The sequence below is a fragment of the Panulirus ornatus genome, chromosome 65, assembly GCF_036320965.1.
Source record: "Panulirus ornatus isolate Po-2019 chromosome 65, ASM3632096v1, whole genome shotgun sequence".
Lineage (NCBI taxonomy): Eukaryota > Metazoa > Arthropoda > Malacostraca > Decapoda > Palinuridae > Panulirus > Panulirus ornatus.
Genome location: NC_092288.1, coordinates 24,164,927 through 24,181,734, shown reverse-complemented (window position 1 = coordinate 24,181,734; position 16,808 = coordinate 24,164,927). Strand labels below are relative to the sequence as shown.

At 45.8% G+C, this 16,808-nt stretch overlaps 2 protein-coding genes across 4 annotated transcripts in view; both read right to left on the bottom strand.

Moving 5' to 3' along the window:
• l(1)G0289 (lethal (1) G0289) overlaps positions 1 to 16,808 on the bottom strand; it is a 523,775-nt gene that overhangs the window by 183,777 nt on the left and 323,190 nt on the right. The gene's annotated exons all lie outside the window — the stretch shown is intronic.
• LOC139746646 (uncharacterized) overlaps positions 1 to 16,808 on the bottom strand; it is a 44,704-nt gene that overhangs the window by 8,413 nt on the left and 19,483 nt on the right. The window contains exons 2-3 of one of the 2 annotated variants that reach the window (XM_071658069.1): positions 15,752 to 16,075; positions 3,890 to 14,970 (exon numbers count right to left, since the gene is read on the bottom strand). In XM_071658069.1, the coding sequence (XP_071514170.1) occupies positions 14,798 to 14,970; positions 15,752 to 16,075 (497 nt within the window). In that variant the 3' untranslated portion in view covers positions 3,890 to 14,797. Of the gene's footprint in view, positions 1 to 3,889; positions 14,971 to 15,751; positions 16,076 to 16,808 lie in introns of those variants that run through there. The other variant, XM_071658070.1, reaches the window with a different exon arrangement.

The following is a 16,808-nucleotide window of genomic DNA, read 5'->3' as shown; positions in this document are numbered from 1 at the left end:
GCTATATCATATATAAATTTTTTTGCAATAATTTTTTTATTAATATTTTTTTTCTTGTTTATGAATCGTAATTTTTATTCCTAGTAGGATGAGAGATATGGCTACCTCGTCCTAGGTATTCTATAAGGAAGGATGGCTATTGTCGTGGATTCAGTGGAGTACAAAATGCTACGTCTTTGTTTCTCGTCGATTATCTTCGCTTCATATCTGCTGGGGAATTCCGCCCTGCTTCGAATACCCTCCACTCCGCTCTACACTTGGGGCTCAAATCGTAAAATAAAAAAAAGCGCTAAATAAACATTTACAGGGGCCATGAAGCGAGATAGATAGATGCCCAGGTAATGTCTATCGATCAACTACGTAAATACGCTAAGTATCATTGACATGGATGAGGAAACACATTTAGAATAATTAAATAATACAGTATTGTTTGCTGTATCGCGAACAACTGGTCTCAGGGTGGTGTAGCATTTCTAAAATAATATTTAGTTCACTTTTGAGGTGGATCTAAGCGGCCAGGCGAGCAGAACATGTCGATACATTCAAATAATTCAATCAAAGTCTTAAATAAACTCGTTTACTTCATGCAAAGTTGGTTTAAAATCTGAATGGCTAGAATATGTTCATTTTTCTATGGTAAGTTAGGTGGGAAACCTACCATGGCCTCACGAAAACTAACTTTGAATAACTTTTGGGGTCAATTTTCACCTGTTCTCTGTATCTATGTTATGATATATTCTTGTAATGCCTCGCACGAGGCCATGACTCTACTGCCTCGCACGAGGCCATGACTCTACTGCCTCGCACGAATCCATGACTCTACTGCCTCCCACAAGTCCATGACTCTACTGCCTCCCACAAGTCCATGACTCTACTGCCTCCCACGAATCCATAACTCTACTGCCTCCCGAGTCCATATCTCTACTGCCTCCCACGAATCCATATCTCTACTGCCTCGCACGAGTCCATGACTCTACTGCCTCCCACGAGTCCATGACTCTACTACCTCCCACGAGCCCATAACTCTACTGCCTCCCACGGGTCCTTGACTCTACTGCCTCCCACGAGTCCATAACTCTACTTCCTCCCTCGAATCCATGACTCTATTGCCTCCCACGGGTCTATAACTCTACTGCCTCCCACGGGTCCATGACTTTACTGCCTCTCACGAGTCCATGACTCTACTGCCTCCCACGAGTCCTATCTCTACTGCCTCCCACGAGTCCATAACTCTACTGCCTCCCACGTGTATATGACTCTACTGCCTCCCACGAGTCCTATCTCTACTGCCTCCCACGAGTCCATAACTCTACTGCCTCCCATGTGTATATGACTCTACTGCCTCCCACGAGTCCTATCTCTACTGCCTCCCACGAGTCCATAACTCTACTGCCTCCCACGTGTATATGACTCTACTGCCTCCCATGAAAACGAAGTTGTGCGTGTGTTGATGACGTCATGTCTTCTCAGTAACGCATTACGTGTCAGATGTGTTCGTGTTCGTGTTCGTCTGTCCAGAGATGGTCGAGCGGAGGCAGGTGGCCATCTTGCACCACCTTGAGGCATGATGCCACTATGATGGATGCCTCATATAGGATGTCTGATGATGCATGTGTGACATACATACATATATACACATACACACATATACACACATACATACATACATACACACATACATACATACATACACACATACATACATACACACACACACACACACACACACACACACACACATACACAAACACATACATACATACATAAACACACATACACACACACACATACATACATAAACACACACACATACACACATACATACATATATACATACATACACACACACACACACACACACATAAACACACACACACACACAGACATACATACATACATAAACACACACACATACAGACACACACACACACACACACACACACACACACACACACACAGAAGGCGACTAAAAGGGGAGGGAGCGGGGGGCTGGAAATCCTCCCCTCTTGTTTTTTTTTTTTTTTTTAATTTTCCAAAAGAGGGAACAGAGAAGGGGGCCAAGTGAGGATATTCCACAAAGGCCCAGTCCTCTGTTCTTGGCGCTACCTCGCTAACGCGGGAAATAGCGAATAGTTTGAAAGAAAGAAAGAATATATATATATATATATATATATATATATATATATATATATATATATATATATATATATATATATATATATATTACAAATGAAGGCGCTGTCATACAACGTGTAGTGCATTCCAACAGGTAGGATTCGAACCCTGTACCAGAGGTCAGGTCATCACCAAGGCCCCACCACTGGAACTGATGACCAACCAACCCCCCCTTTGAAGGGCGAGGCCAGATGGTAGACGGAAGCCGGCCTAGGACACAGACGGAGAACCAGCTGGCCACACAGACGGAGAACCAGCTGGCCACACAGACGGAGAACCAGCTGGCCACACAGACGGAGAACCAGCTGGCCACACAGACGAAGAACCATCTGGCCACACAGACGGAGAACCAGCTGGCCACACAGACGGAGAACCAGCTAGCCACACAGACGGAGAACCAGCTGGCCACACAGACGAAGAACCAGCTGGCCACACAGACGAAGAACCATCAGGCCACATAGACGGAGAACCATCTGGCCACACAGACGGAGAACCAGCTGGCCACACAGACGAAGAACCATCTGGCCACACAGACGGAGAACCATCTGGCCACACAGACGGAGAACCATCTGGCCACACAGACGGAGAACCAGCTGGCCACACAGACGAAGAACCAGCTGGCCACACAGACGGAGAACCAGCTGGCCACACAGACGAAGAACCAGCTGGCCACACAGACGGAGAACCAGCTGGCCACACAGACGGAGAACCAGCTGGCCACACAGACGGAGAACCATCTGGCCACATAGACGGAGAACCATCTGGCCACACAGACGGAGAACCAGCTGGCCACATAGACGGAGAACCATCTGGCCACACAGACGGAGAACCAGCTGGCCACACAGACGAAGAACCATCTGGCCACACAGACGGAGAACCAGCTGGCCACACAGACGAAGAACCAGCTGGCCACACAGACGAAGAACCAGCTGGCCACACAGACGAAGAACCAGCTGGCCACACAGACGGAGAACCAGCTGGCCACACAGACGGAGAACCAGCTGGCCACACAGACGGAGAACCATCTGGCCACACAGACGGAGGACCAGCTGGCCACACAGACGGAGAACCAGCTGGCCACACAGACGGAGAACAAGCTGGCCAAGGCAGCTGGTGTGTGGAGAAGTCCCCCCCAGCTGGAGAGGTTATCCCTCCTTCCCTTCTAGTTTAATCTCATGAAATACATGTGTGTGTGTGTGTGTGTGTGTGTGTGTGTATGTGTGTGTGTGTGTGTGTGTGTGTGTGTGTGTGTGTGTGTGTGTGTGTGTGCGCGTGTGTGTGTGTGTGTGTGTGTGCGTGTGTGTGTGTGTGTGTGTGTGTGTGTGTGTCTCACTGATAGTGATTTAAAAAGGACCAGTGTCGTCAAGGCCATTTTCACTGGCAAGGGGTCCAACCCTTCCCTGCTCCTGCGCGGAGTGCAGGAACCCCCAAGGAGATGGTGTTCTCTGGGGTTGTATAATAATAATATCAATAAAAATTATCAGAAAAATCTCAAAGTTTTTCTTGACCTGTGATTTAATCCAGTGGACGTGGTCGGCTTCCTGGGAGCTGCAGAAATGCCATAGAAAGATATCTTGGGGAATATACTTCAGTTAAATACATCTAATTCATCTCTATCATTTCTTTTTTTCATTTTGAAAAAATATCGTTTTTGATCATAATTACAAATATTGCAAGTTCTTCCATTGAAAAGTTCAGGTAATAATAAATATTATTTGAAGTTCTTTATAAATTTATTATAAAAAATAGCTATTAATATCATTACAATAATAAAAAATACACATACGTACAACAATTATATATACATACATATATATATATATATATATATATATATATATATATATATATGGTGTGGGAGGCAAGTTGTTAGAAGCAGTGAAAAGTTTTTATCGAGGATGTAAGGCATGTGTACGTGTAGGAAGAGAGGAAAGTGATTGGTTCTCAGTGAATGTAGGTTTGCGGCAGGGGTGTGTGATGTCTCCATGGTTGTTTAATTTGTTTATGGATGGGGTTGTAAAGGAGGTAAATGCAAGAGTCCTGGAAAGAGGGGCAAGTATGAAGTCTGTTGGGGATGAGAGAGCTTGGGAAGTGAGTCAATTGTTGTTCGCTGATGATACAGCGCTGGTGGCTGATTCATGTGAGAAACTGCAGAAGCTGGTGACTGAGTTTGGTAAAGTGTGTGGAAGAAGAAAGTTGAGAGTAAATGTGAATAAGAGCAAGGTTATTAGGTACAGTAGGGGTGAGGGTCAAGTCAATTGGGAGGTGAGTTTGAATGGAGAAAAACTGGAGGAAGTGAAGTGTTTTAGATATCTGGGAGTGGATCTGTCAGCGGATGGAACCATGGAAGCGGAAGTGGATCATAGGGTGGGGGAGGGGGCGAAAATTTTGGGAGCCTTGAAAAATGTGTGGAAGTCGAGAACATTATCTCGGAAAGCAAAAATGGGTATGTTTGAGGGAATAGTGGTTCCAACAATGCTGTATGGTTGCGAGGCGTGGGCTATGGATAGAGATGTGCGCAGGAGGATGGATGTGCTGGAAATGAGATGTTTGAGGACAATGTGTGGTGTGAGGTGGTTTGATCGAGTAAGTAACGTAAGGGTAAGAGAGATGTGTGGAAATAAAAAGAGCGTGGTCGAGAGAGCAGAAGAGGGTGTTTTGAAATGGTTTGGGCACATGGAGAGAATGAGTGAGGAGAGATTGACCAAGAGGATATATGTGTCGGAGGTGGAGGGAACGAGGAGAAGAGGGAGACCAAATTGGAGGTGGAAAGATGGAGTGAAAAAGATTTTGTGTGATCGGGGCCTGAACATGCAGGAGGGTGAAAGGAGGGCAAGAAATAGAGTGAATTGGAGTCATGTGGTATACAGGGGTTGACGTGCTGTCAGTGGATTGAAGCAAGGCATGTGAAGCGTCTGGGGTAAACCATGGAAAGCTGTGTAGGTATGTATATTTGCGTGTGTGGACGTGTGTATGTACATGTGTATGGGGGGGGGGGTTGGGCCATTTCTTTCGTCTGTTTCCTTGCGCTACCTCGCAAACGCGGGAGACAGCGACAAAGTATAAAAAAAAAAAAAAAAAAAAAAAAATATATATATATATATATATATATATATATATATATATATATATATATATATATATATATATATATATATATATATATTGGAAGGCATCACAGTTTTACGCGTGATCAAGTATATTCCTATGAGTCCACGGGGAAAATGAAACACACTGTTAGATTTCTCTCTTGTGCCTCCCCTGAAGATGTGATTATCACACGAAAGTGCACTTGGCAACTTATCGTGTTTCATTCTCCCCGTGGGCGCAAAGCTATATATATATATATATATATATATATATATATATATATATATATATATATATATATATATATATATATTCTCTTTGCTTGGTTTCTAATACTGTAACGTGCAGCTGGTGAATTAATCATCTTTATTATTAAGTAAATCATAAGTGGAGGCCACACACACACACAGGCCAACCTCACCATAAGGTGTAGTTTGTAAAACACAGGGAAACATAATCAGGAAGGACACAAGATCATCAGAAAGTACACCAGCAACTACTTTTAACGAGAAACATTTTTTTTTTCTCTCAACTAGGAAGCAACATGGGTTTAGGGAACACAGGTTATGAATAACTGAATCATCTCGATTTCCCAGACAGGGTGAGCTCCATCTTAGATGAGAAAGAGGGATGGGTAGACTGTCTATTCTTGCAATGCCTGAGAGCCTTTGACACAGCTCCTCGGTGGAGTTTACCTAGAATGCTAGATATACAGACAGGGATAAGAGGGCAGGCTTCTCCACTGGATAGAAGACTACCTTATGGATGGAGAGGAGCTGAGAACACGGTTAAGAGGTGTAACCTCGAAGTGGGCTGGGATCTCGAAGTGGCATACCACAGGCCTATGTCTTAGGTCCACTGCTATTCTGAGTGTATAAAAATATCTTGTTTGATGGACTAGAATCAAAACTAAACATGTATGTGGATATACAGAATGACGACGGTGATGGCACCAGTCTACAAGGGGACCTAGACAAATGCCAAAGTGGGCCAGATAAACGGATGATGTGATTCAACCCAAAGACGTGCAAAGGTGATGAGGCTGGGATAAAGTGAGAGGGAAAACCTCGGTATAATCACTACCGAGTAGGACATAAACAAAAGGAATCTACATGCGAGGGAGACTGAACATGTCACCTGAGATATGGACTGGGAGAACCGCAACTGGGGCAAACTGACTTGTGGCCAACATGAGAATCCAATCCAACTATAGACACTCAAACCGGTCTGGTCAAAGTACCTTAGCCAGCACAAACCTCAGACTGAGAGGATCCAGAGAGGAGGAATTACGATAGTACACCCAATTAAGCGAATTGGACTACACTGTGTAGCTACAGAAAACAGGGCTGTCAAACATGGAGGTGAGGGAGAGAGAGAGAGAGAGAGAGAGAGAGAGAGAGAGAGAGAGAGAGAGAGAGAGAGAGAGAGAGAGAGAGATGGACTTCATAAAAGCCTTCCAGTTCGTAAACCAGCTGGAGGACCAGCTGGACTGGGCACTCATCTTTCCCAGGCTGCACCACCACAGTAAACAGACGACATAACCAAATGATAAAAAGAGATGCTAAGACTAACTGGTTCAGTGTTAATGATGCTGGATGGCTCGAACGACCGACCTAATGAGGCAATGGCAATTGGGTAGTTTACAAAGGTATCAAAGGCTAATTTTTTTATGGCATAGAAAGTACAGGAGATGGGGTGAGCCCCATGGCTGTGACACTCCATCTCTCTGTTATGTACAGATGAACGATCACACACACACACACACACACACACATACACACACATACACACACATACACACACAGACACACACACACACACACACACAATTGCGTCTCTCGTTCCAATAATACTGAGTTGGCGCCTCGCGTTCGGAACATGGCAGTCTTCAAAACCACAAATGCATCATTTCACAACTTGATTCAAATCAGCAACAGCAGACCAATTGGCTCTAACGAGGCTGTTTGCGACAGTGGGAGAAGAGAAACTAGTGGTTTAGTAAGGCAGGAGCAGTTGAGTGTGTCATACACATTTCTCAGAGAGAGGAAGATGTGTAATATGAATGACGAGATGTATATAATGTGAATCATGGTTTCCACAACAAATACTTAACAAGTCTACACTTACACTTAACTGTGGCACTACTTTTCAACTACTACTTTTTCTTTTTTTTCATTTCTTCTTTCATACATATCCGCCATTTCCCGCGTTAGCGAGGGAGCGTTTTAACAACAGAGGACTGAAAGTTAGAGGGGAATATCCTCACTTGGCCCCTTCACCTCTTGTCGTTCGTTTCGAAAAGTAATACAGGAGGAGAGGATTTCCAGCCCCCCCCCCCCCCCAAACTCCTAACTTTCAACTACGGTCATTGATGGTCGAATGGCAAGTTTAGAATTGTTAGGGGGGGGAGGGGGTGGGGGCTATCATCCTTCAGGGGGCTATCATCCTTCAGGGGGCTATCATCCTTCAGAGGGCTATCATCCTTCAGGGGGCTATCATCCCTCAGGGGGCTATCATCCTTCAGGGGGCTATCATTCTTCAGGGGCTATCATCCTTCAGGGGGCTATCATCCTTCAGGGGGCTATCATCCTTCAGGGGGCTATCATCCTTAGGAGGTCTATCATCCTTCAGGGAGTTATCATCCCTCAGGGGGCTATCATCCTTCAGGGGGCTATCATCCTTCAGGAGGCTATCATCCTTCAGGGGTCTATCATCCTTCAGAGGACTATCATCTCTGGGGGCTATCATCCTTCAGGGGGCTATCATCCTTCAGGGACTATCATCCTTCAGAGGGCTATCATCCTTCAGAGGGCTATCATCCTTCAGGGGGCTATCATCCTTCAGGGGGCTATCATCCTTCAGAGGGCTATCATCCTTCAGGGGGCTATCATCCTTCAGGGGGCTATCATCCTTCAGAGGGCTATCATCCTTCAGGGGGCTATCATCCTTAGGAGGTCTATCATCCTTCAGGGGGCTATCATCCTTAGGAGGTCTATCATCCTTCAGGGGGCTATCATCCTTCGGGGGCTATCATCCCTCAGGGGGCTATCATCCTTCAGAGGACTATCATCTCTGGGGGCTATCATCCTTCAGAGGGCTATCATCCTTCAGGGGGCTATCATCCTTCAGAGGACTATCATCTCTGGGGGCTATCATCCTTCAGGGGGCTATCATCCTTCAGGGGACTATCATCCTTCAGGTTACTATCATCCTTCAGGGGGCTATCATCCTTCAGAGGGCTATCATCCTTCAGGGGGCTATCATCCTTCAGGGGACTATCATCCTTCAGGGGGCTATCATCCCTGGGGGCTATCATCCTTCAGGGGACTATCATCCTTCAGGGGGCTATCATCCCTGGGGGGCTATCATCCTTCAGGGGGCTATCATCCTTCAGGGGGGCTATCATCCCTGGGGGGCTATCATCCTTCAGGGGGCTATCATCCCTGGGGGGCTATCATAAGAGCAGGATGATCCTCCTCCTCCATCTCAGACATGCGCGAGGGACCACACGCCATCCACTTGAGGCGCTGTAAGCGCTTCTCTCTCTCTCTGCCCATATATATATATATATATATATATATATATATATATATATATATATATATATATACACGACCATCAAAACCACACTGATTACAGATGTGAAGGATGGTAGAGTTTTGCCTTCATCACCACGACTGCCACAGACCACCTTCGAAGGCAACACCTGGTAACTGAGTACTTTAGCTACACATCCTAAGGACCCTTCCTGAACTGGACCGTCACATGTAAGGTAGCGCGTCACACATGTAAGGTAGCGCGTCACACATCACAGTAAGGTAGCGCGTCACACATCACAGTAAGGTAGCGCGTCATACATGTAAGGTGGCGCGTCACACGTAACAGTAAGGTAGCGCGTCACATATTACAGTAAGGCAGCGCGTCACACATTACAGTAAGGTAACGCGTCACACATTACAGTAAGGTAGCGCCTCACACATTACAGTAAGGTAACGCGTCACACATCACAGTAAGCTAGCGCGTCACACGTAACACTAAGGTAGCGCGTCACACATTACAGTAAGGTAACGCGTCACACATTACAGTAAGGTAGCGCGTCACACATTACAGTAAGGTAACGCGTCACACATCACAGTAAGGTAGCGCGTCACACGTAACACTAAGGTAGCGCGTCACACATCACAGTAAGGTAGCGCGTCACACATTACAGTAAGGTAGCGCGTCACACGTAACACTAAGGTAGCGCGTCACACATTACAGTAAGGTAGCGCGTCACACGTAACACAAAGGTAGCGCGTCACACACCACAGTAAGGCAGCGTGCGTAATGGAGGAAGCTAACATGGCCAATTTCCAAAGTCACTTTGACCAAACAAGACAGAAATAAGACGTAAAACCACCAAATACACAACATAAACATCTTTTTTTTAATTCCAATTTCTGTGCTGAACTTTTGTGAAATTCTGGCCAGAGACACTTTCATTTTTTGTGTCGGCATGATATATGCAAATGATTCTTCATTAGGTGAACTAAATATGCAAATGATTCTTCATTAGGTGAACTAAATATGCAAATGATTCTTCATTAGGTGAACTAAATATGCAAATGATTCTTCATTAGGTGAACTAAATATGCAAATGATTCTTCATTAGGTGAACTAAATATGCAAATGATTCTTCATTAGGTGAACTAAATATGCAAATGATTCTTCATTAGGTGAACTAAATATGCAAATGATTCTTCATCAGGTGAACTATATATGCAAATGATTCTTCATCAGGTGAATTAAATATGCAAATGATTCTTCATCAGGTGAACTAAACATGCAAATGATTCTTCATCAGGTGAACTGAATATGCAAATGATTCTTCATCAAGTGAACTGAATATGCAAATGATTCTTCATCAGGTGAACTAAATATGCAAATGATTCTTCATCAGGTGAATTAAATATGCAAATGATTCTTCATCAGGTGAACTAAACATGCAAATGATTCTTCATCAGGTGAACTGAATATGCAAATGATTCTTCATCAGGTGAACTAAATATGCAAATGATTCTTCATCAGGTGAACTAAATATGCAAATGATTCTTCATCAGGTGAACTAAATATGCAAATGATTCTTCATCAGGTGAATTAAATATGCAAATGATTCTTCATCAGGTGAACTAAACATGCAAATGATTCTTCATTAGGTGAACTGAATATGCAAATGATTCTTCATCAAGTGAACTGAATATGCAAATGATTCTTCATCAGGTGAACTAAATATGCAAATGATTCTTCATCAGGTGAACTAAATATGCAAATGATTCTTCATCAGGTGAACTGAATATGCAAATGATTCTTCATCAAGTGAACTGAATATGCAAATGATTCTTCATCAGGTGAACTAGATATGCAAATGATTCTTCATCAGGTGAACTAAATATGCAAATGATTCTTCATCAGGTGAACTATAAATGCAAATGATTCTTCATCAGGTGAACTAAATATGCAAATGATTCTTCATCAGGTGAACTACATATGCAAATGATTCTTACTCAGGTGAACTGAATATGCAAATGATTCTTCATCAGGTGAACTATATATGCAAATGATTCTTCATCAGGTGAACTAAATATGCAAATGATTCTTCATCAGGTGAACTAAATATGCAAATGATTCTTCATCAGGTGAACTAAGTATGCAAATGATTCTTCATCAGGTGAACTGAATATGCAAATGATTCTTCATCAGGTGAACTAAGTATGCAAATGATTCTTCATCAGGTGAACTAAGTATGCAAATGATTCTTCATCAGGTGAACTAAATATGCAAATGATTCTTCATCAGGTGAACTACATATGCAAATGATTCTTCGGGTAATTCGCGAAACACTCGCTCCTTCTTATCTTCCTTATCTGAGTCGAGAGATAACACACGAACTGATCATAACCTGGATTTATCTGAGGGTCAGTGTGTGTGTGTGTGTGGCAACACTGTTCATCTGTAAATCATCCTTTTCCACGCAACACTGTTGTAAATCATCCTTTTCCACGCAACACTGTTGTAAATCATCCGTTCCACGCAACACTGTTGTAAATCATCCTTTTCCACGCAACACTGTTCATCTGTAAATCATCCTTTTCCACGCAACACTGTTGTAAATCATCCTTTTCCACGCAACACTGTTGTAAATTATCCTTTTCTACCAAACACTGTTGTAAATCATCCGTTCCACGCAACACTGTTGTAAATCATCCGTTCCACGCAACACTGTTGTAAATCATCCGTTCCACGCAACACTGTTGTAAATCATCCGTTCCACGCAACACTGTTGTAAATCATCCGTTCCACGCAACACTGTTGTAAATCATCCTTTTCCACGCAACACTGTTGTAAATCATCCTTTTCCACGCAACACTGTTGTAAATCATCCGTTCCACGCAACACTGTTGTAAATCATCCGTTCCACGCAACACTGTTGTAAATCATCCTTTTCCACGCAACACTGTTGTAAATCATCCGTTCCACGCAACACTGTTGTAAATCATCCGTTCCACGCAACACTGTTGTAAATCATCCGTTCCACGCAACACTGTTGTAAATCATCCGTTCCACGCAACACTGTTGTAAATCATCCGTTCCACGCAACACTGTTGTAAATCATCCGTTCCACGCAACACTGTTGTAAATCATCCGTTCCACGCAACACTGTTGTAAATCATCCGTTCCACGCAACACTGTTGTAAATCATCCGTTCCACGCAACACTGTTGTAAATCATCCGTTCCACGCAACACTGTTGTAAATCATCCGTTCCACGCAACACTGTAAATAATACTGTCTCTTTACCGCCAGTCTGTAAATGCCTTTTGGACGCAGGTGGAGGCTGGCCACACACGACCTTGATTTACAGCATCTTGGTGTGATCTACCCTCATGGTAGAGTGAATCTATCTACCTCTACCCACACCTCTGAAGAGGGTAGATGATGCCTGGTGAATTCATCTACCTCTACCCACGCCTCTATTGTGGGTAGATGATGCCTGGTGAATCCATCTACCTCTACCCACGCCTCTATTGTGGGTAGACGGTGCCTGGTGAATCCATCTACCTCTACCCACGCCTCTGAAGAGGGTAGAGGATGCCTGGTGAATCCATCTACCTCTACCCACGACTCTATTGTGGGTAGATGATGCCTGGTGAATCCATCTACCTCTACTAGCGCGTCTGAAGAGTGTAGATGATGCCTGGTGAATGCATCTACCTCTACTCACGCCTCTGAAGAGGGTAGATGATGCCTGGTGAATCCGTCTACCTCTACCAGCGCCTCTGAAGAGAGTAGATGATGCCTGGTGAATCCATCTACCTCTACCCACGCCTCTGAAGTGGGTAGATGATGCCTGGTGAATCCATCTACCTCTACTAGCGCCTCTGAAGTGGGTAGATGATGCCTGGTGAATGCATCTACCTCTACCAGCACCCCGGGTGTGTGTAGATGATGCCTGGTGAATGCATCTACCTCTACCAGCGCCTCAGAAGTGAGTAGATGATGCCTGGTGAATCCATCTACCTCTACCCACGTCTCTATTGTGGGTAGATGATGTCTGGTGAATCCGTCTACCTCTACCTACGCCTCTGAAGAGGGTAGATGATGCCTGGTGAATCCATCTACCTCTACCCACGCCTCTGAAGAGGGGAGATGATGTCTGGTGAATCCATCTACTTCTACCCACTCCTCTGAAGAGGGTAGATGATGCCTGGTGAATCCATCTGCCTCTACCAGCGCCTCAGAAGAGGGTAGATGATGCCTGGTGAATGCATCTACCTCTACCAGCGCCTCAGAAGTGGGTAGATGATGCCTGGTGAATGCATATACCTCTACCAGCGCCTCAGAAGTAGGTAGATGATGCCTGGTGAATGTATCTACCTCTACCAGCGCCTCAGAAGAGGGTAGATGATGCCTGGTGAATGCATCTACCTCTACCAGCGCCTCAGAAGAGGGTAGATGATGCCTGGTGAATGCATCTACCTCTACCAGCGCCTCAGAAGTGGGTAGATGATGCCTGGTGAATCCGTCTACCTCTACCCACGCCTCTGAAGTGGGTAGATGATGCCTGGTGAATCCATGTACCTCTCCTAGCGCCTCTGAAGAGGGTAGATGATGCCTGGTGAATGCATCTACCTCTACCAGCACCCCGGGTGTGTGTAGATGATGCCTGGTGACTCCGTCTACCTCTACCCACGCCTCTGAAGTGGGTAGATGATGCCTGGTGAATCCATCTACCTCTACCAGCGCCTCAGAAGTGGGTAGATGATGCCTGGTGAATCCATCTACCTCTACCCACGCCTCAAAAGAGGGTAGATGATGCCTGGTGAATGCATCTACCTCTACCAGCGCCTCAGAAGTGGGTATATGATGCCTGGTGAATCCATCTACCTCTACCCACGCCTCAGAAGAGGGTAGATGATGCCTGGTGAATGCATCTACTTCTACCCACGCCTCAGAAGAGGGTAGATGATGCCTGGTGAATGCATCTACCTCTACCCACGCTTCAGAAGAGGGTAGATGATGCCTGGTGAATCCATCTACCTCTACCAGCGCCTCAGAAGAGGGTAGATGATGCCTGGTGAATGCATCTACCTCTACCAGCGCCTCAGAAGTGGGTAGATGATGCCTGGTGAATCCATCTACCTCTACCCACGCCTCAAAAGAGGGTAGATGATGCCTGGTGAATCCATCTATCTCTACCAGCTCCTCAGAAGTGGGTAGATGATGCCTGGTGAATCCATCTACCTCTACCCACGCCTCAAAAGAGGGTAGATGATACCTGGTGAATGCATCTACCTCTACCAGCGCCTCAGAAGTGGGTAGATGATGCCTGGTGAATCCATCTACCTCTACCCACGCCTCAGAAGAGGGTAGATGATGCCTGGTGAATGCATCTACTTCTACCCACGCCTCAGAAGAGGGTAGATGATGCCTGGTGAATGCATCTACCTCTACCCACGCCTCTGAAGTGGGTAGATGATGCCTGGTGAATCCATCTACCTCTACCCACGCCTCTGAAGTGGGTAGATGATGCCTGGTGAATCCATCTACCTCAACTAGCGCCTCTGAAGTGGGTAGATGATGCCTGGTGAATGCATCTTCCTCTACCAGCACCCCGGGTGTGTGTAGATGATGCCTGGTGAATGCATCTACCTCTACCAGCGCCTCAGAAGTGAGTAGATGATGCCTGGTGAATCCATCTACCTCTACCCACGTCTCTATTGTGGTTAGATGATGTCTGGTGAATCCGTCTACCTCTTCCTACGCCTCTGAAGAGGGTAGATGATGCCTGGTGAATCCATCTACCTCTACCCACGCTTCTGAAGAGGGTAGGTGATGCCTGGTGAATCCGTCTACCTCTACCCACGCCTCTGAAGAGGGTAGATGATGCCTGGTGAATGCGTCTACCTCTACCCACGCCTCAAAAGAGGGTAGATGATGCCTGGTGAATGCATCTACCTCTACCAGCGCTCTCTGGCTATACGTCATGTTTACATCTACGTCAAGCCGAAGTTTCTTCTGGTTCGTCTTCGCCTCCGAACACACACGACCACGCCCACCACCACCACCACGCCCATGACCACGCCCACACAGATGAGGACGATGGTGATGTAGAAGGTAGGAAGGGCGTCCCACCAGAGCCCCGCCTCCAGCGTCGCCTTCTGCCTACCTGCAGGGGGTAGATGAAGAGTGCGTTTGGGTTTACACTGTCTCCCCGACACCAGGGTTGGCACCATCTGGCACCATCTGGCACCATCTGCCACGCTGTGAACTGGACACACATGGATATATATATATATATATATATATATATATATATATATATATATATATATATATATATATATATATATATATAAATGGGGCAAAGAGAGAGAAAGATATATATATATATATATATATATATATATATATATATATATATATATATATATATATATATAGAGAGAGAGAGAGAGAGAGAGAGAGAGAGAGAGAGAGAGAGAGAGTGTCTCTCTCTAACACCCAAGACACCCCCACGTCCATATAGGTTCAAAAGTGACAGAATGACACTACCCATTTTCCCTGAACTTCAATGGGACCCCCAGCGATGGATCACGACGGTAAAGAGAGAGAGAGAGAGAGAGAGAGAGAGAGAGAGAGAGAGAGAGAGAGAGAGAGAGAGAGAGAGAGAGAGAGAGAGAGAGAGAGAGAGAGAGAGAGAGAGAGACCCCCTTCCCACTTGTAAGCACGACGACACACGACCCCTTGACCGTGTCGTCCAGGCCGCCAGCAGGAGGAGTAGGAGAGGGTGTGTGTGTGTATGCGTGTGTGTGTGTGTGTGTGTGTGTGTGTGTGTGTGTGTGTGTGTGTGTGTGTGTGTGTGTGTGTGTCGTGCCGTCGTGCTGGGAAAACGAGAGCGAGTCCAATCCATCCTATCTACCATCTTATCGTAAACTCAACCCACTTACTCTCTGCACACGAGATGAATCCGTAGGATCCTTCCCCTAACACCAGGACCTTGTCGTCCTTGCAGACCCTGGCGGGAGGGGCGTGGTCGTCTCCTCCTCCTCTTCTATCCACCTCCTTCTCCTCGTAGGAGAAGCTGCTGGCGTTGTGCCTCTGGAGGCGATACAAGATGCCCTGGCGCAAGCCACACGTCTCCATGTTGTGCATCTTGCCGTAGAACATAAGCCAGAAAACGGGTGATAGCTTGACCATGTCCTTCAGGTTTAACCAGTGGAGTCTGTACCTGCTCACAGGGTGATCCCCTGGCAGGGAAGGGATCGGGCAACCTGTGTAGGGAGGCGAGTGGGTTTAGTGGCGGTGGGCACAGCCCCTCTGTGTGTGTGTGGTGGGTTAGTGACGGTGGGCACAGTCTCTGTGTGTGGCGGGGGGTTAGTGTTAGGTACAGCTTGTGTGGTGGGCTGGTGACGGTGGGCACAGTCCCTCTGTGTGTGTGTGTGTGTGTGTGTGTGGTGTGTGTGTGTGTGTGTGTGTGTGTGTGTGTGTGTGTGTGTGTGTGTGTGAGTGTGTCTGTGTGTGTGTGGTGATTAACCATGTGGGGTGGGGAGAGATAAGGCAATAAGGCACAATGAGACAATCTCCATATGTCTCCCGTATGCTAATCCTACTCCGGCAGCAGGGTGAGGGAAGCCATGCCAGGGCGTCAGTGAGAGAGGGTGGCAATGGAAAAGCAGAAGGTTGTGTGATGGTGGCTATTGCTGTGACCACACGTCATCTTCCAATGTCTACAAACGGGTCTCAGGTAACCATAGTGAACCTATCCCAGTCTTCGCTCCTAATCTCCATCACTGGCTTCAATGTGATAAGGTCTGGTACACAACTCTGAGGGAATGGTAACAGCCATAGAAAAACTGTGCTTGTTCAAACACACACAGACAGACGTAACGGCCTTAACAAACCTGACAGGCCTTAACGACCCTGGCAGTTACTGAAGTCCAATTACCCCAACATAACTCCACGTTACTTTTGAAAACATTAGTACTAGTAGGTTCACTAACTAGC